Source organism: Melospiza melodia, chromosome 15, assembly GCF_035770615.1.
Source record: "Melospiza melodia melodia isolate bMelMel2 chromosome 15, bMelMel2.pri, whole genome shotgun sequence".
NCBI classification, from domain to species: Eukaryota; Metazoa; Chordata; class Aves; order Passeriformes; family Passerellidae; genus Melospiza; species Melospiza melodia.
In genome coordinates, this window is record NC_086208.1 from 15,318,158 (window position 1) to 15,344,736 (window position 26,579).

General features: G+C 42.2%; 1 protein-coding gene across 2 annotated transcripts in view; it reads left to right on the forward strand.

Moving 5' to 3' along the window:
* MCTP2 (multiple C2 and transmembrane domain containing 2) overlaps positions 1-26,579 on the forward strand; it is a 118,504-nt gene that overhangs the window by 19,179 nt on the left and 72,746 nt on the right. For both annotated transcript variants that reach the window (XM_063169902.1, XM_063169901.1), the window contains exons 4-9: positions 2,999-3,061; positions 4,187-4,295; positions 15,384-15,526; positions 16,343-16,419; positions 17,512-17,623; positions 19,493-19,528. In XM_063169902.1, the coding sequence (XP_063025972.1) occupies positions 2,999-3,061; positions 4,187-4,295; positions 15,384-15,526; positions 16,343-16,419; positions 17,512-17,623; positions 19,493-19,528 (540 nt within the window). The remainder of the gene's footprint in view (positions 1-2,998; positions 3,062-4,186; positions 4,296-15,383; positions 15,527-16,342; positions 16,420-17,511; positions 17,624-19,492; positions 19,529-26,579) is intronic.

The window sequence follows — 26,579 nt, forward strand, 5'->3', positions numbered from 1 at the left end:
GTGTGGTTGCTCTGAGGAGCACAAGAGTTCCCATTGTTCTTGTGTGAGCATCACTCCCTGCCCAGGGAGGTAAATCAGAAGGAAGGCAGATCCCTGCAACAACACAAACTAAAAAAAGCAGAAATGTAGGCTGAGCTCCTTTCCCCCCTGAATTGCTTGTCACATGCCACCTACTCATTTCCTGGTTGTCTTTGGCCACCCGATACCGTGAGATCAGCGTGTGCTTGTGGTTTTCTCACTTGTGTGAACTCCCCTGCAGAGCTCAGCACAGCCCATCCTCACCAAGGCTCTGCCCAAATACCATTTTCCCATTTGTTTGCTCTCTGTTCCCCATTGCACCCAGATAGGCAAGGCTGAAGAAGCAGGTGAAGTTCTGTTGAATCCCTGCGTGATTCAGGTTGTAAAGGGTTCCTGTAATGCCTTTTTTTTTTTTTTTTTGCCATTGGGTTTTGTCCATGGCCACGCGTCATTGCTGAAGTGCTCTGATATCTCTTTATCTCCTTGCCAGCACTTTGCAGTGAGTCACTGTCCTGGTTTAGGGCGAATTTGGGCAAGCCAAAGCCTTGTCCTGTTGCATATGCACTCAGTGGTTTTGTATTTTGAATAGTTCTGCAGAAACCAAGGGGAGGCAGAGGTGGGAACGCTTGTAAAGAAGAACTTTCAATTTATGTATATTCATACATCTACTCTTGCTTGATTTGTTTTCATGCAAATATATTTGGGGCTGTGACCCCCCTGGGTGTGCCCACTTTTGTTTAAAGTTGAGAAGTGTCACTGTAGTTTGATTAAAATCAAGGTTTCAGGACCATGTTTTCACCAAGACTTTTATCTGTATTCAGTGATCTCAGTGCAGTTAGCTACCTAGAGTAACAGTAATTTATATTATGTGGAGCTACAATTGAAAGAACCCAAGTTTTTCTATTTAAAATGATAATTGTTCAATATCTGTGGATGTAATGCAAGTAAACAAAAAACAGAATAAAGACAAAATAGTAATTTTGAGGGTAATTTTAAAATAAATTATATCAAGCTAGCCAAGGCAATACCTCTAAAATTATAATTTCGATGCAGTTCTTTGAACCCGTTAGTGGCGTGTAAAATAAGCTGTAAAGAGGGACCATTACCAGTGCCAATGATGGTGCCTGAAGGAGATTCCTGTGAAGCCACAGACTCCAAGAAACACTAAGTTTAATGCACATGAGTGAGATTTTATGCATACTAGTCAGAAAATTCAAAGTTAGGGTTCCCCTAGCAGCTGTAACTCAGCTCTGTTGTGTGAGAAAATTCTTCTGCCGCTCTTTATGATGATAATTTTTCCACTTTTAATGTGTTTTTGCAAGGTGGCCAAGTTATGATTACTGTGGGAACCATAAAGTTAGATTTTGTCTGTCATGCAAGGGAAATCTTCCTTGCAATGCTGGATTTCTGTACTTCCTGATATCTAATATAGGTATTTGCAGGAAGAGAAGGGAAAAAATTACACAAAGGGTATTTATGTTTATTTCAGCATGTCAATACAGCTAAGATTTATGTACTTTGGTGCAGGAGCTGGTTGACTTTTAAATGTTTCTGTGGTGCTGCACACAATGCTGCTCTCATCGGAGAGGTTTGGATGTTCCCACCCTTTCACATGAGGATCGAATTCCACCTTGTGTGCATTTCTGCAGACAGAAACTGCCCTTAGCATAAATCTTTGCGTTTGAAAGGACTGTGGTTGCCCTGCATCAGACCAGAGGAGTTTCCCAGGCACCTTGGTCCTCTTCAGCTGAAATGATGGTCATGGGCTCTTGGAGCAGCCAGGGGAGCATCAGAGATGTCCTGGGTGATGAATCACTTCAGACAGACTTGAGGTTGGGCCACTCTACCCTCAAGGTGTTGGATGAGTCAGTATTTAGGAGGAAATGTTTGACTTCCTCTGCTAAAAAATCCTTTGGATCTTCCAGTTATTGCAGCATGTTTCTCGTATTTCTGTTTTCTCTTTTGTTGTGGTTTAACCCAGCAGGCAGCAAATATCACATTTTCTCTCTTACTCCTTGCTCAATGGGAACCATCATATGCAAGAGAGAATTGGGGGTTAAAGGTAAAATTTATGAGTCCAGATAAAGACAGGAAAGGGCAGAAAAGGAAGAATAATAAGGAAGAATGATATTATTATTTTAATAATATTTAATGTATTATAAAGATATTATAACACAAAAATATAAAAAATTAATTATATTAATTATATATTTTATATTATATTTTAAAATAATTAATATTTTGATAGAAATGATACAGCAGTTAAAGTATTCAAAACAAGTGAGCACAGTGCAGTTGTTTATCACCTGCTGACTGATATCCAGCCAGTTCCTCAGCAGAGGGACAGTAATTGTCCAGCAACAACTAAAAACATCAGTGTGTTATCAACATTCTTCTCACCCTAAATCCAAAACAGAACACTGTACCAATTGCTAGAAGGAGAATTAACTCATCCAAAACAAGGACACCTTTCCCTTTGACAATTTTTTTTAACTTTTCCTCTGAGCAATTTAGTTTTAAACTCAAACCAAACAAAAAAAAAAACCCACAAAAACAACAGCAAAAAAAAAAAAAAAAAAACACCACCTAAACACCAAACCAAGTTAAAAAACTATTTAAAAAACTTTAAAGTGGAACTTGCTTTTTGTGTGGTGAAGGAGAAATTGTGATCAAGTGAGAGCAGCAGGCTGCCAGACACAACAACCTTCAGACATCAAGAGAGTTTGTGATAAGAACCTTCAGCACCCAGTGCTGGGGAGGAGAAGAAGAAATTTATTCCTAGCTGGAAGCAGGCACTTATTTTTCCTGGATTAAACTCAAGAGCAGTTACTGTAAAACAGGAAAAAGAAATATATATTTAAATTATCTATAAGCATAAGTAAGAGCATTTCCTTCATTACATGTATGTAATCTTGACTGATGCTAGGAGCATTTACTTTCCTGTATTGTTGTCTAATTCATTGTATCTTTTGTTTTATAGTACCCATCTGGAGAAATGGATTTTGACTCTTCCCTGTCATCTCAAAACTTTGATGACCAAATGGTAAGTCGTGTCATTTTGAAGCTTGATCAGGAACAAAATTTATTTTAGATTTAGGTTCTTTGCTTCTTACAAATTCAAAAACTCATCTGGTGAAGAGCCTATCTGGAGATTTGCCCAGAGTGTGTTGAGGTTTTTTTTGTGGGGGTGTTTCAGTTTGTGGGGGATTTGTTTATTTAGTGGTGGGTTTTTTTTGGTTTTTAGTAGTTTAAAGTGGTTGTTAATGTTTTAATAAACCCAAATGTTCTGGATTTTTTGAAGAACTCTATAATATCTATATTGTACTGGTAACTGGTGAGAGCAGCAGCATAAATACTCAAATAACAGTGTAGGAACAAGCCAGATTAAAGTAAATACAAGAAGTAACACAACTGTAGGCTTTGACAGATAGTGAAATCAGTTTTGGGGCAGTGTGAAGAGGCACTGGCAGTTCTGACATGTTATTCTCATGTAAAACATGTTTGCTTTGTGGATGAACTTCTCTACCTTTGCCCTCTGATAACCTCTCAAGTGCTGTCCAGAGCTGTTTTCAGCAAGTGTTCCAGCTGGAGGATGATGCTGAGCTGTGTAACCCTGTGGCAGCACCTCTGAGGAGCAGAAATGCTCTCGAGTTTGCTTCTGCTAAAGCTCACAACCAGCACTGCCTGCCCCTGGCCTTCTCTCTTTTGGAGCTGCACAAAGAAGTGCTGTGCTCTCCTCTCAGCAGCTCTGTGAGATCTGTTCTTCCTCCTGAGCTTATCAGGTGGATACAAAGGACTTTGAGGGTCTCTTCCAACTTGAGAGATGCTCTGAATGCACAAGAAACAGGTCAGAAAAAAATGTGCTGAAAGGATTTGGAAAGCCTGTGCATGCATTTGTGATTGTTATATCACCACTCATTTTCAGGTAAAATCCTTGCTTTGTTGAACATATTTGATGCTGATACTTAGCTACTTGCCTAGGGAAGGAAAGCCTGGGAAAGAAATATTTTTTTCTTTTCCCTCTTTTTTTTCTTTTACTTTTTCTTTCTGTCAAGGATTGCCCTAAGGACAGAGCAGAACTTTATCTCTGCAGCAGCACTAGGAGCACACCTGCCTGGTTTATGATGTGCTTCCAGAGGTGTGTGACAGATTCCTTTGTTCTCCTTAGGCTCTGGAGGAAGCCAACGACTGCCTGAGTGAGCTGCCCAGCCCCTTTGCCTACCTGCTGACCATCCACCTGAAGGAAGGCAGGAACCTGGTTATCAGGGATCGTTGTGGTGAGCCCCACCTTCCCTCTGGCTTCCTGCAGAATTCTCACACTTTATCACTTTGTTCACTCCTTTATCACTGATCTGTTGGGCAGCAAGCTGGCTGCCTATCAGCGGTGCAAGGAGCTGTGGCCTCTGTGTCTCTCCTGTAGGTCAGAGCACTCAGAGGTTGGGTTTATCCACCCTGGAAACTCAGGGGAGGGAGCTGCCCTCTGCCTGTGCAGCTGCAAAGCTCCTTCTTGGCTGCCCTTAGCACCTGGACCCATTCAGGAGCTGCAAGAATTCTATTTGAGCTTGAAAAAAACCTCCAAGGAATAATTGGAGGTTCATTAAATGATAGAGCTGCTCTTAGGAGTGCTTTTGGGGTTATCTGCAAAGATGTTGATAAAAGGAGGAACCACAGGAGCACATCTGTAGGCCAACAATCCTCTCTAACCTGGCCTGTGACTGAGCAATGACAGCATCCTAAAAACCCAAAACCACCCTCAAATGACATATCAAAGAAATTGTAAAAATATTTGGGGAATTCCTGGAAAAAAGTGTGAAAATGCCTTCCCTTAACCTGGCTTTTATTCAGGATTTTGAAAGAGGGAGTAGAAATACTTGTGAGCAGCCAGTCACTTGCTGTGGAGGGAGAGCTGCCCTGCCAGAGGCTCTGTGCAGCCTGTAGGACCCTGAGGCAGCAGCTGTGGCAGGACCTTCCATCTGAAGCTGTCAGAGAGCTCTTCCGTGCATCCAGGCTTGATTTCATATTTTTTTTTTTCCTGCATGTGGAAACAGTTCTGGTAGTTCTGTCTTGCAAAATGTCTGAGCAGCTTCTTTTGAGGTGAAGCCATGGGCTTTAATTCATTTGGTTTTAAACAAAATTAGCTTGCACAGCCTAAAGGCCTGTGAAGGTTGAAGGTTTGCACCTGGAGGGACCTGTCTGATTTCACATGAGGCGCTCATTGGGATTTCTGTTGTCTGATATCTCAGTTAACTTTTTCCATATTGGTTTTTCATGGCTTCCCAAAACAGTAACTTTTGGTTGAGTGTATGCTTGCTTTTCCTACCAGTTTTTGGAAGAAGTGAACCAGTGAACCAGTACTTAGATTAAGATCTTTGTGGTTATATAAAAGCCTGAATTTCCTAACAGTGTAGCAGTTCATCAGATTTTACTGGCAGGCTGCACAAGCCAGGACACATCCAACTGCTCCTAGGAAAAAGATGCTGGAAATGAGCAATTCCAGCAAAGTAGTATTTCTAGAGAAGACAGAGCATACTTTGCTCTAGGCTGTGTTTTGTTGTGTAAGAAAGCAAATGCTTGTCTTAGTAAGGCATTGGACAGCACAGGAAAACAACATAAGGGGGGAAAAATCCCTTTTGATGAGTCTCTGTTGCTTTGTGGCAAATGACCTCTCATTTAGTAAACTGAATATGTGAGGGGATGCTTCCTTTAGTAAAACTGCTGCTTTTTATTGCACAGGCAGCAGGAGGGGAGGAAACAGAGCCCTAATGATTATTCATCAGTCACCACCATGCTGCAGTGGTGGCTCCTTAAAAAAATAAAAAGCCCACAGTGGGTGCCCATCATTGCAGGCCTCTGCTGTCACTCTGGTTATGTGACATCTTTGTGTGATGCCGGGGCTTGACCTGCAGCCACTGGGCTTTCTCAACGTGCCTTTGAAAGTGGGAGGTTGTCAGCTCTGCTCATCTCTTCAGTGTGAGAAAGCCCCAGAGATAACTTGTGGGCTGGCAGTGTGAGACTTCCCTCCTCTCCCCCCACCCTGCTGCTGGTTAGAGCTGCTCTGCTGGGCTGTATCAGTACACTCTGAATAATTTGACTTTGGCAAAATATTCACACACGCTGAGTGGAGAGTTTATGCCCCCGCATCTTTAGCCTAAATAAGTTTTAAAATAAGTCTTGTCGTTTTCCTAAATTTTAATTTTCATTTAGTATGCAATCTGCGATTTATCTGGGAAAAAAATCTCAAAGCAGTCGTCAAACCAATCAGTTTATATTTTTTGAAGGAGTTTCTTTATCTACATAAAGATAAAGGAAATGGTATTTAAGATTGGTGTCCTGCCTTCTTCTCATGTTTGCACTTTCCCCCATAATTTTATTTTACAACAGTTTAAATAGCTCAGGCTTAGAGGCTGCAGTGTGGGTGGGTGATGCCCTCTCCTGGCAGCTGAGTAAAGTCTCTTGTGCTCGTGTTCAGTCTGTTTCTGCCTCTGTTTTGTCCCAGTGTAAGTATTTATCTGTGTGTAAATGTAAAAATAAATCTAAGCTCTGTGACCAAGGAGAGATATCTCTGACATTGGATATTTCTGACATTTTAGCTATTGCTAAAAACCATCCTGGCACTACTCATCAAATTCACAAATTCCCTGAATTTACTCATTATACGCTTAAGTTATTAATTGCGAATAATTATGCTTGGCCAAGCAAAGGCGAGCAGGAGTTCCACTTAAAACTGCAGACTTCACTTTTTTCCAACTTTCCCAGTATTTTTTCCTGACTTGTTGCCTCACTACTATTTCCAGGATATGTTCCCTTTGGTGTGATATAAATTCCTCCTTCACTTTACCAGATTTTCATTACTTTTTTTTTCCTCTTCATAATATTAATCCTATTAACATCTGCTCTTTCCTATTTTTTCCATCACTTTTTACTTCTTGCATTGCTTTTCATCTGTCTCTTGTGTCTTTCTAGTCCCTGACTTTCTGCAACTCCTCTCCTTGTACTGCTCTCTATTGAGGGGCTGCATCAGCCCAGGACACTGGTTCAGAGATGCATGTGCTTCCTCTAAATTGCACAACAATGTAGAAAAGAAAAATAAATCAGTTTCAGTGCCGCCTTCTCCTCTTTTATCTATTTTTTGAAGGGTAAGTGAAAGAAAAAGCCTCTGTACAGCAACACCCAACATATGTGCCCCAGCCAAGGAATCCAAGTGCTGCTAGAGCAGGATCTTAGTTCTGGTGGAAAGTAGAGAAGCTCCAAAACCCTCTTTTTTGGGTGTAAATCAGTGTCTTGTCTAGGGATGCAGGATGAGAGAGGTGTTACCTGTTGGTCCTCAGCTTGCTTGGAGTCTGATTTACTTGCTTACAGTCTCACCCAGTCACAGAGCAGAAACTGCCTAAGCAGATGGTAAATTTGGCATGTTACCTCTGTGCACCTTTGGGGCCCATGTTAGGCAGTCCATGGTTCCTACATTTATATTTCTTGTAGGGTCTGAGCCAAACGTTGAAGGTTATGTGTGTGTGTACATACACAGCACCAGAAGTTTGATTTTTTAATGTATTTTCTATGGCATTATTATTACTAGATGTGTTTCAGTGATGGCAAGGAGTTTGCATTTGTGTAGTTTCAATACTGCAAGTATTGAAAGCAGAAATGTATTTTTTTGATGAAAAAGCTGTGGAGGACTGCAGCAACTTGGCAGAACAGAGAGATGATTATTCTGTATCTCATTTGGCATTAAAAATATCACTGGTGCTCTAAGTGTTGGCATCTTGTCTCACCCTTAGTGGTTTCAGGGCCTTGTTGACCCTTGTTTTGTGGAGTCCATCTTCATGCTTTGAGCTGGGAGAGGCTGGATCCCATTTCCACCTGCTGGTTCACCTTCACAGGGCAGGGTGATGCCTTGTGGTTGTTTGGGTCAACCTGAAGAAACCTCCAGGGTCCCGCTCCCCTTTGGCACTGGGATGCTCTGGCTGTGCATGTTGCTCCTGGTGGAGTCACCCTTCCAGAGCAGTGAACAAAGGGATGCCACAGCTGCAAGGAAGGGCTGCCTTCCTTCAGGTGGCAAACCCAGCTCTGCTGTTGTAAGAATAAACAGAAACTGGGCTTTGAGTGTCTGTGAGGGTGAGAAGCCCCTCCCATTTCCAAATCCTGTGCTCTTAAAGTTCATTTTTCATCTGTTAAACAGTGCAGTTACAAGAGACACAGTGCTTGGTGTCTTTTTTCTTTTTCTTTCCCCTTTAACCACATGTTCCAACCTGAACTTTGTGTGTGTGTCTCTTTTCTACCTGGTTTTGTGTTTTGTAGATCTTTTTTACGGGACCTTTGTGCCCCATCTCTGTTTCTTCCTTTCAGGTTTCATTGGTTTCCTGTTGCTGCACTTTGGTTTTCCTCTCATGATGGAGGCAGTGTGAAGGGAGCAAGGGGAGGAGATGCAACACCTCCATGGGTGCATCATGCTTTCCTTGTCCTCAGCACAGCATCCTCTGCTCTCACATCTCACAGCCCCCACTGCCACAGCGTCCTGGGGGGCTCCCTGTGAGCTGTGCCAGAGATCAGCCTCCCAAGGACAAAATAAAAGGAAAGAAACTTGTAGAATAACATGCACTTTTAACTTCCAGCAGCAGTGAGCCTGCAGGAACCCACCACTCGTAGCTCTGGGCTATCCAGGAGTTAGACCTTGGTGGTCCCAGTGGGTTTTACCAAACTCAGGGTGTTTTATCATTCTGTGTTTCACTGCCTGGGTCTGTGCTGATACCAGAGTGCTAGAGGAAGAGATGTGTGTGTGCTCTGCTGGGTATTTGTCAGCTTAGAGCAAGTAATTGTTTGGAAAGCAAATGCTCAGAGCAATTAGGCTGAATTGCTCTCTGCAAACATGCTGATTAATTTAGACTTTCTCTGTTTTCAGGGTATCTGCAATTAGATCATTAGGCCTTCAGATTTATTAATTATTGCCATGTATTAGGCAACTTCTCACACTTCGTTTTGAAAGGCGTAATCATGGCTAATTTACAAATGCTGAGAGTTTGGATGGTGCTGAGCACTCGTCTGGATGTTTTCTCTGGATGTTTTTTGGATTTTTTTTTTTTTTGTATGTGAACGAGGGCTTGTGCTGGGAGTGTCTGTCTGTGCCAAGCCCAGTTTCTGGAAGTGCAAAGTGCCTGAAACTTTGCCCTTGGGCACAGTGATCCCTGTGAGCATCCTGCCTGCACTGGTGTGGGAAAGGAATGCACTGATATAGGAACCTCAGAAAAACGGAAGGAGTTCAAACAAAAGCAGTTTCTATGTCTTTCCATTCTTGTAATGTTAATTTAGGAAATGTTGGAATGACAGCATAGGAAGAGAATATTTGGGCCCAAAGAACACCCTGTGACTCTTCTTGTGTCAGAATTATAGTTTAAAAAATAGATTTCTTAAACTGTTCTAGCTCCATCAGTTGTCAGAGCTGAGTCTTGGGGGACACCTGCCTGCTAACCCTGCATCTTTCTGGACCTTGTAAGAAGATTTTTATTTGGGTGAAGATTCAGAATACAAGAAACAAAGGCTGAGTTGGGGTTGTTTAGCAGAAGAGAAAGCTCCAGGGAGCTCTTGGAGCCTCTGCCCGTGCCTAAAGCAGTGTTCAGTTGGACTAATTCTTACTAAATACAATTCTGTGCTTTATGTCACATGTTCCTAATGTTTGTCACATCAATCCCTTCACTTTTTTTTTTGGTGTTTCTGAAGTGTCTTGAATAGAAAGTGCTATGTCTGCATCTTTCATTCTATTAAGTTCAGGCAATTTTTCCCCTCCTTCACCTTCCCTTAAACTGTTTGCACACTTTCTTCACACTTCTCTGGTCTTTTTGGTTTATTGGATTTTTTGTGTTAGAACTTTTTTTTTAGGTTTGTGTGTATTTTTCTTTTTCTGGTTGGTTTTATTTTCCCTTGGGGAACCTATTGGGACTGCTTGTTTCCAAGCAATGTTTCATTTCCATCTGGCCACGTAAAACTAGCTGGGGACAAAACTTTCCAAAATCACCTGAATTTCCTGCCAGCAGAATACTTTTTTTTTTTCTGATTTCCCCTTTAAGCCTTGATCTCGGCTGTTTCTCTGCAAGGATGTAGTGGTTTTCCACTTAAAAAGAAAAATGTGTGTTCTATTTTAGAATGTCTTTTACTCCTTGTCGTAAATAACTCCAGTAATTCTATTTCTAGGAAGATTTTCAGATATTTATTCTTTACATGCCTATAAAATAAATCCTTAATTTCCTTCTTCAGATTAAAATTTAGTTTTTTAACCAAAACTTAAGATGGTCTAGGTTATATTTCACACTGCGCTTTGATTTTTTCAAGATTTTAAGGCAATTTGGTGGTCATTTTTATTTATTTATTTATGGAACGAGACTTGTTTCATATGCTACATTTCCAGTAAGTTTGCTCTCATAAAACAGTGTGTGGCTTGAAATTATATTGGGTCTTCTGGGTTTGTTGGGTTATTTTTTCCCTCGTTCTGAAGCAGTGGATGTGATCCACCTCTCGGTAGCTGCTAGAGGGCAGCAGTATCCATTTAAAAACACCTTTAACAGTTTAGCTTCTTGGGCTACTAAACCCTCTCCTGCTGCTCTGTCCCAGCAACTTTTTGCTCACTGAAAATTTCTCAGTTTTAGGTGATGGCTGGTCTGCCTGTACTCATTGCTTTTTAGTGCTAGTGGAAGAAAATAGAAATTATATTGGTATTATGCAAAGGAATTCCAAGGAGCATCACTGTCAAGATGAATGTTTTTTTCTCTCATGGGGGAAGAGGCCTAGATGATGAATGATTTTTTTTAAGAGGTCAGCTTTCATTTTAACCCTTTATTTGGTTTGCTTTAGGCTGAGAAGTAGATTATCATGTATTTTTATATATATTTTGTCCATATATTTTATGGTGTGAGCCATCTACTTGTTTCACTGTACAATATACAAATTAGCCTCAGAGCACCTTGATTTTCCCACCAGAGAGATATTTTTTGGGGGCAAAATTCTCAACTGGCTTTAACAATAACCCATTCCCCTGTTGATACTGCTACTGATGTGAGTGAGACCTTGCTTTCAGAAGAGCCTTCATGCACTTGCTTCAAAGTTGTTGATTCAGTTGCCTTCACTAGGAAATGGATGCTAAAAAGCATTTTTTTTAATTGGTCTGGCTTTTTCAGTAAATTATCCATTTCTGTCACAGTTAAAAGAAGATTATAAACAAAAAACCCTTTTTTTAGACTGGTTCATCTCTAACATCACCAGGCTCTTTTCAAAAAAAGTTATGTTTTTCTGCCTAGATTGTAGATTGTCTCTTATAAATAGCTTTTAATAGACCCAGACATCTTTCTGAGCTTGAATCCAGAAGGCTTCAAGCCCTGAATTCAAATGCAGTCAGTAATTTGCAGTCTGTGCTGTTCATCCCATCAGGAGAGGCTTGCCCACCTGGCTTATTTCTCATTCCCTGTCAACTATTTTGGTCACCTGGATGCAATCTGAGGTGTCTTAAAGGAAACCAGAACCAGACGCTGTGAGCAGAGAGCTACATCAGCATCTTGGGACCAGCCTGGGGCAGCCTTGGGGGCCATGGTGCCACTTCTATCCTGACTTTTCTTCACCAGCTTCACCCCAGTGACCACCACTAACCCCCAGGTGCTCTGTGTCCCCTCACCCAGGTGACAATCCAGCTGCTGGGTGGCACAGAGCTGCCATCCTGCCATTTATAGGACGTGGCAGCTGCGCTCTGGTGCCGCTTGGGACCGACCGGGGGTAGGCCCTTGCTGCCACATCCATCCTGACATTTCTCTACCAGCCACCCAGCTCCACCCCAGTGACCACCACCACTTCTCAGGTCCTCTCTATCCCCCCACCCAGGTGACAATCCAGCTGCTGGGTAGCATGGAGCTGCCATCCTGCTGTTTGTAGAACGTGGCAGCCGCGCTTGGGACCGACCTGGGGCAGGCCCTGTGGGCCATGGTGCCACGTCCATCCTGACATTTCACCACCAGCTTCACCCCAGTGACCGCCACCGCCTCCCAGGTCCTCTGTGTCCCCCCACCTAGGTGACAATCCAGCTGCTGAGTGGCACAGAGATGCCATCCTGCTGTTTGTAGGACACGGCAGCCGTACTCCCATGCTGCTTGGCCCCCAGGGCCTGCCACTGGTTGGTCCTGTGCTGCCATGTCCATCCTGACATTTCTCCAGCAGCTTCACCCCAGTGACCCCCACCAACCCCCAGGTGCTCTGTGTCCCCCCACCCAGGTGACAATCCAGCTGCTGGTGGCCGTTTGCAGGCCGCGGCAGCTGCACCACCCCGTCCTTCGCCCGCCTAGTTGAGATGTCACCCCCGTGACAGCCCGACAGGCGAGCACCACAGGACTCCCCACCACAATTATTTTCCCTCACAATTAACACCGGTGCTAACTTGACACCTTTGCCTTGTTTGGCTTTTGTAAGCCGCCGTCCCCCTCTCTCTGGCCGTTAATTCTCCGCATTAATATTTTCCGCGGCGCGGGTGCCGCCGCTCACCCGTGAAGCCGCTGGAACATTATGGAGCTGTCAAGATAGCGAGGGATTACCCAGGCTGCCTTGCTGGAGTAAGTGACACCACTGAGGCCCCACTTTGAGATGTTTATTTTGAGAGTAAGCTGACAAGCATGAAGGCCTGATCCCAGAGTGGCAATCTTATTTAATTAAAGGCCTCTTTTTATTATAGCTTCCCCCTCCCTCACTTTTTTTTTTTTTTTTAATGTACGATATATATTTTTATGTAAACAAAATATATTATCCTTTTACATATATTCATTTTATGTATATATTCATTTTACCTAAATTGATTTTATATATGTATGTTTCTATATATATAAATACGTGTAAATATAAAGGAAGAGTTTATTGAAAATAAATACATGAGAATGATTGCTAAAGCCTGGCTTGCATGAGCAGTGCTGGGCAGCCCTTCTCTCTCTCCCCCCCACCTTTTATTTTCCTTTGCTGTATAACAACCTGGAAAGCTTTTCAGAGCAATAATGCAATTGGGAGGCTTACTTAGCTATAGTCTTCTTGCTTCCCGTCCTCAGAGAAAGGGCTTGGAGTTTTCTGCTTGTTGGTATTGAACTTGCTGGCTGTTTGCTTTTATTCTGTATCTCCTATTTTTCTCTCTCTTTTCAGGTTTTGTCCTTTTTCATGGGTTTTCTGTGCCAAAAGCAGATGAGTTATGGCCATAAACCACCTGCCTCCATCGTCTCTTCATGCTTTCATTTCATCACTTGCTTTCCTTGTCTTGGCCAGTTGCTATTTCATGCACAGAATAGGTTGTGGACATTATTATTATTCTTACTTTTAATTATGCTGCTTTGTCCAGCTTACCCTGTAAATAAAAGTCAGGGGATTTTTTGCCTTTTTTTTTTTGGTCTTTTAAAATCTTTTGGAAGTGACACCAAAGAGCTCAGTGCTGTTATTTTTTAATTCTGCATCTTCTGAGGTCTGCTGCCCCCCCACACTGTGGGGCTGTGATCTATTTGTGTGTTCCCACTCCTGGACATTGTGCTGGTTTTAAGCTGCATGCTTTGTTTAAGAGTATATTCATAGTTCTGAGAAATTTGTAGGGAAAGGTCTAGTCCTAACCCACTGGGAACAATAAGAAGCTGCCCTCTGACTTTCCTGGCTTTCCATCAGGCCCTTATTATTAGTCTCTCTTAGAGGAGAAGAAAAAGAGAATTCTGTTTAAGAAGTCTGCAGCTTTTTTTTTAACCAAAAAGAAAAAGTGATTTTTTTTTTTCAACAATTATTATTCAGAAAAAGGATCAGCTGCAGACAGTATTTGAAAGCCAACTGATATTTTCCTTCTGGGAGTGAAACACACTTTATGCACGGAATGGACCAGGTTCTACAACTCTTCCCTTTTGAAATTAAAGCAGAATAAAAACTTTCTATAATTCTTAGAAATATGTCTGTCTCCCAGGAGCACAGTTCTTTACAGCGCTGCGTAATCCCAAATAGATGCTTACACATAGTTGTTTTTTCTTGTGTTTAAGTCTGCCTTCACATAACACTGATGAGAGCTTTGGATATTTAAATATGGATTTTTCACATCCTCACAGGTGCACCAAATCATTGGCAAGACTGAGTATTACTCTTAGGCTGGGTTATCCTGGACTGCCATGTGTTTGTCAGGCCAGTGGGAACCAGGGAGGACAGGTTCAGTTTATTTCTGACTCTGAAGTCTGCTGTAGAAATCAGTCTTTTCCTCCAGCAGTCCTTGCTGCAGGCTGGGGCCAGCCAGGACCACCACCCTAGCTGTTACCCTTCTAATGAAATTCAACTGTTAGGAGGGAAGTTTAATTCCAAATATCATGAACAATACAGAAAAAACTGGATATGACAGATGAATGGCACCTAGGCTCAGTTAATTGTAGATGCTGCTATATCTCAGTTTGATTTTTCCCTTTTATTTGCAGCCTGTGAAGATTTTTTTTGCAAAGTCTATACGAATAACTAAATCAACCATCCTCTAGTTAAATCCTCCCTGTGCCTTGTTCCCCCTCTTACCCGGTGTCCTGCATGGTGGTTGGTGTTGGTGCAGATGCCACCAGTTTAATAACAATAATAAAAAGTTGATTCCCTCTTCTGTTTTCCTTTGACAGATGCAAGTCTGTCTATTGCTGCCGAGTGGCACGAGCCTCACGCTCTGTCCATGGACATCTGCTCCATAAAAACAGGGGACATTATTGCCCTGGCAAATTGTGCCACTTGGATTAAAAACGTGTTACCTGGACAGTGCTTGTTTTTGCAGAGTCTGTTCTCTGTGTGCTTTTTATCCTGAGCTGATGAATAACGTTGCTATTTTTTTTCACTGAAACCTCAAATTGGGTTTTAAGTAAATTGGCAAAGTGACACCAGTGATGAAATCCTGACGGGTATTTTAGCTATTGTTACTGGTTTCCTTGGAGCTCCTATCCCAGTTACGATGCTTTGGAGTTTGGGTCCTTTGAATATATTCCTAGTCACAGGATCACATTTTCTCTCTTCCACTTGTCATTAGTTGGCCTGTAAATAGTGCCTCAATGCTGCTTCTGTTTGCTCTTTTACCAAATTAAAATTTTAACAGAGTTGTTAAACAACAATTAGTATTCTTAAGAATAAAACAACAGAGATCAAGCAAACAAAGAAGCTTTTTTTGTTGCCTGCTTTCAGGCAGCTTTCTGCTTCTGTCTGAAAGTTTCCTGTATGAATGAGCAATTTTTATATAGGTAATTAAGGAAATACATGTATCTGTAATTACAATTAACTGCTTAAAATTATTTTATGAAAATATAATTTAAGGTTGTGGAGTTGCATACGGTGCTGATGCTAATCTATTTTTTAATTAATTATCACAGGTACAAGTGACCCGTACGTGAAGTTTAAACTGAATGGCAAAACTCTTTACAAAAGTAAGGTAGTCTACAAGAACCTCAACCCAGTTTGGGATGAAACTGTTGTGCTGCCCATACAGACCCTCGATCAAAACCTCTGGATCAAGGTAAGTTTCGGTCTCAGATTTTTGAAAGTCTGCCCAATATTTTTTTAAGCAATTATTTTCAACTTTAGAAACATATTGATTTTTATTCCCTGCAGCAGCACGGCATAAAACACAATCCAGTTTAAGAGCTTCAGCAATTTCAAATTAAAATGCACATATGTCTTTCCCAGATTTTACTTGCATGTTTTGCTTTCCGTCTGCAAAAACCCTAGTTTGAAATAAAACTCCTTGACTGGATCTGTTTAAAGCCGTGGAGCTGAATTCTGCTCTCTCTCTCCCCCTCTCTCTCTTTCCCCCCGTGCTTGTGCAAACTCAGGGAAACCAAGGGCAGTTTCAGAAGCACGTTTTAGGAGTGCAGTTTGGCTGGGCTGCACAGAATTATTACCTGGGATGCAGCCGTGACAAGTAGCAAAGCCTTTTCTGGTTATGAGTAACATTACAGTTACCAGAACCACAAGCTACCAGTTGTGAGCACTAATTGCTAAAACATCTGTAAGCACAAGTACCTGATTTTTTGTGCAGCGTTTCATTATGCTGTCGTGTGGAGTATAAAGGAGCAGGCACAATCCATAGCAGCACACATGTCTCTGTTTACATAATATTAAGAAGATACTTTCAAAATGCTGGTTAAATATTTAGCTAAAAATACAAATTAAAGCGGGGAGATGGAAAGTGATCCCTGAATTATATCTAAGCTTTGATCTTTCAAACACAAAATTGAACTGAAAGGGCTTAAAATATCTGTTCTTTCATCGCCTGGGATAAAACAGGCTTATGATGTGAAAATTGGAAATATTTGTCTTATTTTGCCACCAGGTGTACGATCGTGATTTAACCTCTTCAGACTTCATGGGTTCGGCATCCGTGGCACTCACTGAACTTGAACTCAATAGGTAACAGTTCATTTAATTAAAGGTTATTAATGCAGCTTAATGGAGAAACAGAGGGAAGTGGTAGAATGCTTTTTTTCTGGCTTGAAATTTTTCTATTTGTGAAAACTTATTTTTTGATAGAAGCGCGGGGATTTCAAGAGAAATCACTTGAGGTAAATCTTCTGCACACGTTTTTATCCAGCATTATGCAGCGGATTCAAATCCAACCTGGACAGAGCCCAGTTCTAGGACTAAGAATTTCTGTGTGCAGCATTGTTTAGGGAGAGCCACACCAGGACAATTTGTGAAGGCTGAAGAAGGAAGAGGGGGAGAAGGTTTTTTCCAGCACCCCTTTTCCAGCCTCCCCCTCATCCATCCCTGCCTGCAGCAGCTGCATCTGGCCCTGATTTAGTGCCGAGGCAAGCCCTGTGCCTTTTGTCTGCTGCTGCTGCTGCTTGGGCTCAGTGTGGAGCTGGAAGCCAGGAATTCAAGTTTTAGTTGTTTCTTTTATACTCCCTTGCTGTGCGATGACTTTTTTTGGGGGAAAATGAGTTCTCCCTGTGCAGGGGCTGTTGTATCTCCCGTGGCTGTTGTATCTGAATTTCTAGAAATGTTAATTTGTCCATGAGATAGTGCCATCAGGTAAATACCAGCATTCCTGTTTTCAGCAAGGGAACAGAGTCATGGAGGAGGATTAAAAGCAGGCAGAATAAATATCTCTGGAGTCAAATACAAACCATTAATATTAGAAGATTCACTTGGATGAGTTTCCCTGTCACTCTTCTTTTCTGTGTAGTGGAGGTAGTAGTAACTTAATTCAGTATGTACCTGCATATGGAGAGTTATGAGAAGTGAGCAGTGCTATAGGAACACTGTGCTGCATTATTAAAAGAGGGGTGTATTTTGTCAGAACCAAGAAAGAACTCTCCAGATTTCCCATTTTAACATTTAAACTCAATATTGGGAATTTCAGACAAGAAGCTGAAATTTGCACAGCTCAGCCTGACCTTTAATAATCAACTCGAGTTAACTGGAGTCAATAAATGCACAACTTCTTTGTTTTTCTTTTTTTTTTTTTTTTTTTTTTTTTTTTTTTTTTTTGTTGCCTTGTAGAACTACTGAACAGGTTTTAAAACTGGAAGATCCCAACAGTTTAGAAGATGACATGGGAGTGATTGTATTAAACTTGAGTCTAGCAGTCAAGCAAGGAGACTTCAAGAGAAATGTAAGTGGCTTAGGAAATCAAATTTATAGCTGGAATTTGTAGGAGGGAGAAAAGAAGAGCTGGCATAATGTGATTTACTGGGAAATGCCACCTTTATTTTCATCCTCTGAGACTCAATATTGAAATCGAGATAGAGCATAACTTAAAAAAAAAAAAGCCTTGTATTTAGCTGGGTTAAAGTTGTGCAGACATTTGTGGCTGGATGCTTCTGTCTTGTCACTGTGATGTGCACTGTGGCAGCGCCCCCTGTGCTCTGGGTATGTGCCCAGCACTGCAATGGGCAGGCTGAAGAAAAGCTGTTATATTTCCATTTTTTTTTTTTTAAGCAACAATGAAAAAACTTACCCATGTGAAATCTAAAAATTGAGCTTGGATGTTAAGACTTAAACTGCCCCAGTCGTCTGGAGGAGCACCAGGCTGAGAGGAGATGGTTGCTTATAAAACCCTGATCTTCCCACTGACAGTTTCTTCACCGAGTTAATTGAACTTGGCTCCTGACGCAGGAATGTGGTGATTAGTGATGTTAGAAACCCAGAGACTGGGAACACCATAACTGAAGCTGATAGTTTTTTTAAAATTTCAGGTCCTGCACGTGGCTTTTTTGCTTCTAATTGTAAAGTTTTCTCCTAGTGTTTTACAGTGTGTACAGCACACAAATATTGATGAACTAATCCTGCTCCTGGCCAGCAAAGGGTGGAGAATACCCAAGATCAGGCAGTTACTTGGACTGTCTTAAAAACCAGACCTAGTTTTAAGTAGGTGTAATGCATATTAAGAGAAAATATTTCTACAAGTTTTCTGTAAAATTGAATATGAAACTTGCTGTTTACAGCACTTTAGTGAATTATAGGTATGGAATTCCAGCCTGAATGGGATTATTTATAGAAACATAAATGTTTCAAGGGGCTGGAAAGCAAACTGAGAAGAAGCTAATGTGGAATATCTGCTGTTCGTTATTTATTTTTCAAATAGATGCCTTTTTGAGAATTGTAAAGCCTTAATTAATAACAAAGTAATGATAGAGTTAATTTTACCTCACTGTATGATTATTTGAAAGCTTAATGACAATATTTAAAATAATGGTATATTTATATGTCTATAATATGAGATGGGTTTTATTTGGAATGTGAATTCCCCTCTCACTTCTACAATCAGCATGTTGGCATGTGTTACTGAATTGCAGGAAGGGGTGAAGCAAAAATGTAAAGTTACTTTAGCAAAAAAGTCAGAACCTCAGGAATTCTAGGATCATTATTAAAACCTGGGCTAAAGTGGACCTAGCCAGTGAGACAAAGCTTATTGGTTTAAATAGCAGCTTTTGGTACTCTTGGGTGCTTAGTTAACATTCAGAGTATAGATGATAGAAGAGCTGGTGCACACTGTAATTTTTTTAAAAGACAATGTTTTAAGCCCTCATATTTCACATGCAGATTGCTCAGCCATTTCCAAAGGAGTCAGAACAGTGAAATAGCTCTGTCCACATTAGCACTTAACAGCAAGATGATTTTTTTCCCCCTTTTTAAATTAGCTTACTGTAGAACCAGATGGCACCAAAAGTATAAGCCATGTTTCTTACTAATGGCTCTGGGTCCCTCCACTTTTTATTCTCAATTACTTTTTTTTTATTGCCTCTTTTTTTTTTGGTGCAATGCAGGTATTTTGAGTTTGTTGATTGTTATGTTCCATGAAGCAGGGAAGGTAGATGGAGATGTAGTTGTAGATTTAGCCCTCTATTTTGCAATAGGCTTTTCTAACTCATTTGACAAGCTTCTGTTTGAATAATTTTGCTAAACACTTTCCCCATTTTACTCCTTACCCGTTTCCTTTCCCTGGATTCTCTTTGGTACAATAATGGGGACTCATGAACAGAGATGGTCAAGTCGAAAGAAAAGAACTTCATCCAAGGTAATACTTTTTTTTTTTTTTACTTAAAGAAAATGAAGGTCCCCTCCCAAAATCTGTGCCCTCCTCTGAAACAGTCTAAACAAAGGAAAACTCAGAAGTGTAGAGGCAACCTGTCACAATGTGATGGCTGTGGTAACCTTTGCTTTCTTGATTTTTCTATTCATCGAGATGGGAAATTCCTGTTGTTTGCTAATTGTAGGTGCCGTGGTAGTATCTAGTGGCAAGTGAATGTAAGATCCCATTCACCAAGAGCTGTAGAAAGAGAGAAAATCTTCATGTACAAAAGAAAGGGGTGTAAATTCAGCCAAAAAAGAGAGAAGCTGTGGAGGGTTTGAGTTTTTCAGAATGCACCGATGGTGGTTGGTGCAGGAGCGGAACGAGGCTCTCCTGGATCCCCGTCTGTCTTTGGGGCTGCCTCTCACCAGGGGTGGAATTTTGTGAGGCAGTATTTCTTCCAGTTGCCCCTGTGGGTTTTGAAATTCCTTTTGTTCTTGGGATGGAGGCTGAGCAGGGAGTTTTCATTACCTCCATTGTAACAGGATTTCCAAGATTTGTGTGATGCCACATGTCTGTTTAGCTTGCTTCCCTTGGTCTCCTGTAGGATCCCTGCAGGTTTCCATTACTTTTATATTCCTGTATCATTTTTGCATTAGATTTTAACTTGTTCAGGAAGCAGACTGTGGCTTTTTATGTGTTCTGTAAAGCTTTAATTTGCTATTGAGTAAATAACAATGATACAGACACTGCAAGCCCCAGTACCCAGCTTGAGAGCTGTACAGTCTCAGTCTCTGAAAAGCAGAATTTGGCTCTTAAGATGAGTGTGCTCTCATGATATTTTCCCTCTGTAACTATCGGTTTGTGCCTAAATAAATTGAATCATTAACCTCCTCTTGTTTTATTCATTACAACTGTGGTGTGCTGTGTAGAGGAGCCAACCATCTCAGGTATTGTGCCAGCAAGAATGTTTTTGTCAATAGAAGAAGTGCAAAGTACAGCTTTTGGAGCTCTGATTGCAGGGATTTTGCAGTGCTTGGAGCAGAGAGCTGCCAGGAATGCCTGAATGCCACATGATAGACAGTGATGAAATAACTGAAGAGCTTATCATTTCAGTTTTTAACTAAAACTCTGGAAATTACTGTGCCATGGCTCGGTCAGTGTTGCTTGATCCCCATCTTTTTCACACAGCTGTCTCTGGATGCTGGTTGGCTTTGGGACCTGGGAAATGGACTGGGGTTTTTAAACTCAGATTCTTTTTCTTCAGAATAGCCAAAATTCTGTGTCGGTTGCTACTGCTGGAAGTTTTGGGGTGCCTTTTTTTCCCATTTGTTTAGGGTTTTTTTGTTTGGTTTTCCTTTTTGCTTTTACGCAAAATCTCATTGCATTTTGTATAATATTTTTACATACATGTTTTTGGATCTTTAGCTGTCAGCCTTTCAGCTCTCAAGACTCTGTCTTGTGCCTTACCACCTTTCAAAATAAAATTAAGAGATGCTGAAGCGTGGTGCTGATTTAGGAGACATGAAAGTATTGTTTGAAAGGAAAAAAGCTTCAACCCTGTGCTCTGTTCTGTTCCAGTCACTAGAGGGTAGGAGAGCTTCAGCTCTTCCTAGGGAAGACACAGTTCATGCTCCAGTGTGATCTCTAAAGAAAACCTCTGTGACCATCCAAAGGCAGTAAAAAATATTTCCCAGCATGCGCTGGAAAAAATCTGACAAAGCAGTATTTCCTGGTTTATTGATTCTGCTACTGCACTAAAACACTAGTACTGTACATCAATAACCATCTTTAGTTAGGAAACTCTGCTCTGTGGAAGCAGTACTAGCAGTTTGTGGCAGAACATAAAGGCTGGGAAGAAAAATTGTGTGCATGGGGAATATAGGTGTCTAGGGAAGGCACAAGAGGTTATGGAAGAATAGCCAGAGAGTATGATGGGGTAGAAAACAATGCTGCTGGACGAGATAAAGATACAGGAATAAGGAGTGCAGGGGAAATGGAGAGAGCTCTGTAATGGATACACAAGCTTGTCTGGTTTTTGGCTCCTGAGCTGACTCTGGTTGGGTGTTGCAGGAGGAACACACAGTATACTTTCCATTTGAGCAACATTTAAATTTCCTCTCTCCAGGTTTAGGCAAATAAAAGTTTTCTATTTGAAATAGTTTTCCTGGGATTTTTTTTTTTTTTTAATGTGCTGAACTGCAGCTGACCCCTATTGTAATATTTAGCTTTTCCTCTTCTATAAATACAGGGAAAATGACTTATTTTAGGGATGGACAAAATGAATATAACTTTCACAGCTGTTTTTTAATCTGTATTGCCTACATGAAAGAAATCTGATTATCCTCTAATTTGACCATTTTATGTTGTCTTAATGCAGATTTGGCACATCAGTGTCCTAAATGAGTCTTTTCACATTAATCACAGGATTCTTGCTGACTTCCCAAATTTACCCCAAATGTTGATGGCATTGGTACCTGTTGCAGCTCCATGTCAGACTGGCAGCAAGGCTCACGTGGGCTGTTGTGGGTACTGTGCTCTCTTCATGTGTGTTCTCTGAGCTCCCTTGGTTTTTGGAGAAAAAGCTGCATTTCAGACAGCAGCAAAAACAATGTCAGCACAAGATCCCCAGTCCAGCTCCAGTAGCCTCATGGTCATTACAGGGAGTATACAGGAAGGATTCCAGCAACTCAGTATGGTCTTTTAAATCATTTTGGAGCAAGAGCTGTTGAACTGCATGATTTAGGTGTCTCTTGATTATTACACAGTATATATTTTTCTCTGCTGCTGGAAGGGAATCATTACATATTTGCGCAGATTCCCCAGACATGGGGCAGCGCATTCAGGTCCCTCATTTTTCATGGGAGCTGAGAACAGCATTGTCCTCCGTGGGAGCTGTTTCTATAGTGTGGCTTTCTTCTTTTCCTCGTGGAGGGTGGCATTGCAAAGGGAAGAGGATGCTGTTGGGCAGCATTAATGTATTCACTCTTATCTGTGTATTGACATGCTCTCCCCCTGTTCTGCTCTCCTTTCTGGGGCACAGAGGGAGTTGGTAGCTCTCTGCTGGAGCCCAGCAGGCTGATGCTCACTACCCTTGTTTGTCCCGGGTGGCTTGAGTCTCACCCTGAGTGCCCTGCACGCTCTTTCCTGCATTTGTACAGCTGAATAACCTTTAAGTGTTGAACATCCAGGAGGCAGATAAGCAGGTCTGCTTGGGCTGGATTGACCTGCAGCAGTTCAGTCCTGAAACAAAAGCGACGGAATTGCCACCTGGATAGCTTAAGCTGATTGAATAAATTGGCTGAAAGGCTGGCCAGACCCAAGGGCTCCTCAAGCATCTCATCGCAGGGGAAAATCCCTCAGTCTCCTATCTTTTTTTTGTGTGTGTGTTCCTATGTGGGCTGTTAGGTTTCATTTTTGTCTGCCTCATTGTGTTTGGCTCTCTCCCCCAATCCCCCGTGGGCAGCGCGGAGCGCGGGGACTCGCTCGCCACGGGGTCGCACGTCGTGGTGCCAATCTCGTGTTGGTTCACTTGCCTTTCCACTGCCCTCTCCTCTTTCCCAAGGGGAAACTGCCTCTTGCAGAAACGGTTTCTCTGCCTAATGAGGAGAGGTCCGAAGAGTCCTCCTATTTGTGTGTTGTTGTTTTCTCAAATGGCAAATTACGTGGCCCAGTTTTGACGTTGACCTCTTCACAGGGATTGCAGCAGGCTCTCTGTTGTCCTGTCTCATCCTTTTAAATGAAGGATGGGAGAGATGGGCTCACTTCACACTTGGCCACCTCGCCGTGTCATTTAAATGTACAATTTTTCTGCATCTCTTTATTGCTTCAAAAACAAGTTTGAACTTGGGGCATGTATGTGTGTGTCAGGAAAAGAGACAGATTTGAAAGCAGCCCTGATGCACCAGAGGGGATTTGCTGGGTGCCTATGGAGGGAGATTATGGACAAATGGAGTTATCAGGGAGACTGGAGCTCCTAAAGGATTTTGTGAAGCTGGGTCAATGAGCTGGTTCTTTCCCCTCCAAAGCTCTGTCATTCTTGTTCAGCTCCTGTGCTTGGCTCTGTGAAGGCAGAATATAGCCCACCTGCTCATCCTTCTATTTTAAACCAGAACCAGGAAGTGATAAAAAATTGAAAGGTGATGTGAGAAACTTTTATATTCATTTTGAAACCAGGATCAAGATTTTGAGTTTGGTGATGTGAATACTGATTTTTAATTTTTCTGTTCAGAGCTATGGGATGCTTTTTGGGCAAATTTTTCTCCCTTTCTAAGTTGGGAGAAAAAACATCTTCTGGTCCTTTTGTGGCAGGATCCTGCTCTATGACCGGGCCATACTTTTGCTTCAGAGATTACTTATCTGATGAGTTAGAGTTCTAAATTTTGCAGTGGACATGGGTTATTAAACTTAAAAAGCATCTAGTTAGTTCTAAGGAATAAGAATCTCTGGATATTTTAGTGTTTATTATCTGCTTTTTTTGTTGCTGTTTCTTTTTTTCCTGGCTGACTTGTTTGAGGGATGTCTTTAGTTCTAGTTTTTATCCATTTTACAGCAGTGAACTGCTCATAAAGGTGACCTTTATGGTGTTACTGCTTATTTGCACACAGAGCCCAGCCAAAATCAGAGCTCTAGCTTATCTAGAGACAACCCTCAAATTGTGGTCTCAAGGCTACCTTGATTTCAGAAACGATGAGGGGAAGGAATAAGCAAGCTTGTCCAATGCCTTGTGCTTGGGACCTGTGCCAGCTTCCACCATAAATCATGTGCTTCCTAATTTCCAGCCCTGTAGCCTGATCCCAGCTTCAGCCAACTTTTCTGTACCTCGGCAAGGCACCTTTGCTTGGGTCTGGGATGTAGCCACAGTGTGAGCAGAGAGTTTACAGGAAAATACAGCAGGAGAGGCCTGAAGGACCTGGCACCCAGTGTGGGAGCCCAGCTGGAAAGGGCTCAGGTTCAGCAGGGGAGGAGCTGCAGTACCCAAGTGTGGAGGCATTGGTAGCCTGGGAGGTAACAGCAAAAGGGAGAGCTGAATAGATAAAACACTTCAAAATTGTCACTGATTAAGCAGTTGTGTCCTCATTTCCTGGCCAGTTTGGACCAGGGCTTTGGTTTTTCTGGTCTCATTGTGAAGGCAGGTCAAGAGGCTGGCTGGTGGCAAGGAATAGGGTTTGGAGTGTTTTTTTTCAGTGCTTGTTTTGCCCAAGTGACTCTGTTGGACTAAAGGCTGTGCTCCTCTGTGCTCTGCTCTGCAGTAGTTTTGCCAACTCAGAGGGAGGCTGTGAAGTTGAATCAATTAGCTCTGTGTAAATCAGTTTGAAATGAGTAGGTGTGGGGTATCAGAGAGGAGGTAAGTCTAAAATAAATAAGGCAATATCATTTTCTTATCACCTGGGAGGCATTTTCCATCGTGCAGACTTCCCTAGGCAGCACTAAAGTTGACTCATTGAAGGCCTGGGTCTGTGGGTCTACCACACATCTGATTTTCCCCAGACGTGCTTCCTTCCAGAAACTGTGAGTGGAATCTGAGACACTGCCTGTTTCACTGGGATTTCCATCAGGGTGGTCAGAGGAACAGCCTGCCAAATACCTGGGGAGGCTGGAGAGGTGGCTGCAGAGCAAGCACAGAGGGGCTCTTTGGTGCTGCGAGGCACAGGAAACGTGCAAGACCTGCTGAGCAGACTCTGTGGGGGCGACCTGGGCATGTCCAGGAAACCCAAAGCATTCCTCATGTGCTGTGTCTTGCAGGGGTGTGAGACAAGCAGCCTTCCCATGCTCAGTTTGGAGAGAGCCCTGTGCCAGTGGCAGGGCTGGACTGGGAGAGGTGGGGGAGCTGGAGGGGATTCATGGAGCCTGTGAGGAGCTGCTGCAGGTCAGCACCGTGCCCTGAACCAGTTGCAAACATCTTGGCTCCACTCTGCAGTGGGATGCTCTCAAGTGATGCTGGATCTCATGCAGGTCCTGTTAGCTGGAGAGCAGCACACCCCTCTGCACAGCCAGAGACGGGGGTGCACGGGGCCACCTGTTTTGGGAGGTCAAGGTTGGTGCATTGCAATGTGTTTCAGTAATATTGAGTGCAGGTGCTGATTTTTCCAGGGGCTGTGTGGGATCCAGGCTGGTTTGGGTACCTCCCAAGAGTCCTTTGAACTGTCAAGTCAGCAGCTACAAGGGTGGGGTTATGTGTGCTGTAGAGCTGGGGTAGGAAGGTCCCCAACACTGAGTGACTCCTTGAAATACTGGCCTGGATGAAAAAAGAAAAGAATCCAAGTTTGATTTGAAAGCTGAGTGATAACAACTGTCTTTTGTGTTCAGCCTGGAAGCTTTGAAGAGAGCTGGATGCTTTGTTTTTAAAAGAAATTGTAACGTGGATAATAAACTTCATCTGTTTTTTATTTTTTTAATTTTTTTTTTTGTGAACTAACATCAAATACCTCTTCCTCCTCTAAGGAAGGAGCGGGAGGGGGAGGGAAAATCCTTGCTCCTAAAGCAGCGAGTACATCACATCAAACATGACTATGTTAAATACTGAAATGTTCAAAGAACAAGCGAGATAGATAAAGGCTTTGATGGGAAGTGGATATTTCCCAGGGACATTACAAGCAATAATCCAGATGTTATGGTGTAATGCAATGAGTGTCCATGGATAGATGGGGAGCTCAAGCCAAGCAGCGCCTGCTGTAGGCCTTAGCCCTCCACTCCCATGCTGTTACGCCATATGGAAGCAATCTCCAGGCCCCCTTAATAGCCAGCTTTGGATTCCATTTTCACAGGGCTCATAGAGCTAAGTGGAGCTGTTTTATGGACAAGTTAGATAGAAGCCTTTCCAAGATAAACATCCAATTCGAAATTAGGACATACCAAGCTGCAAAATTATTTTAGGGCATATTTCATGGAAGCACTGCCATTTTTCTAAGGCGATTGCCAGACTGTAGAATGCCCTTTGATCCCTTGTGGACATTACTCCCTTTTTTATAAAAAGGATTTTGAAATAGTTGCAGTGTTTAGGGAGGAGTATATCTGCTGGGACTTTGAAGTATGTCCATGGGAACAGTCATGCTTC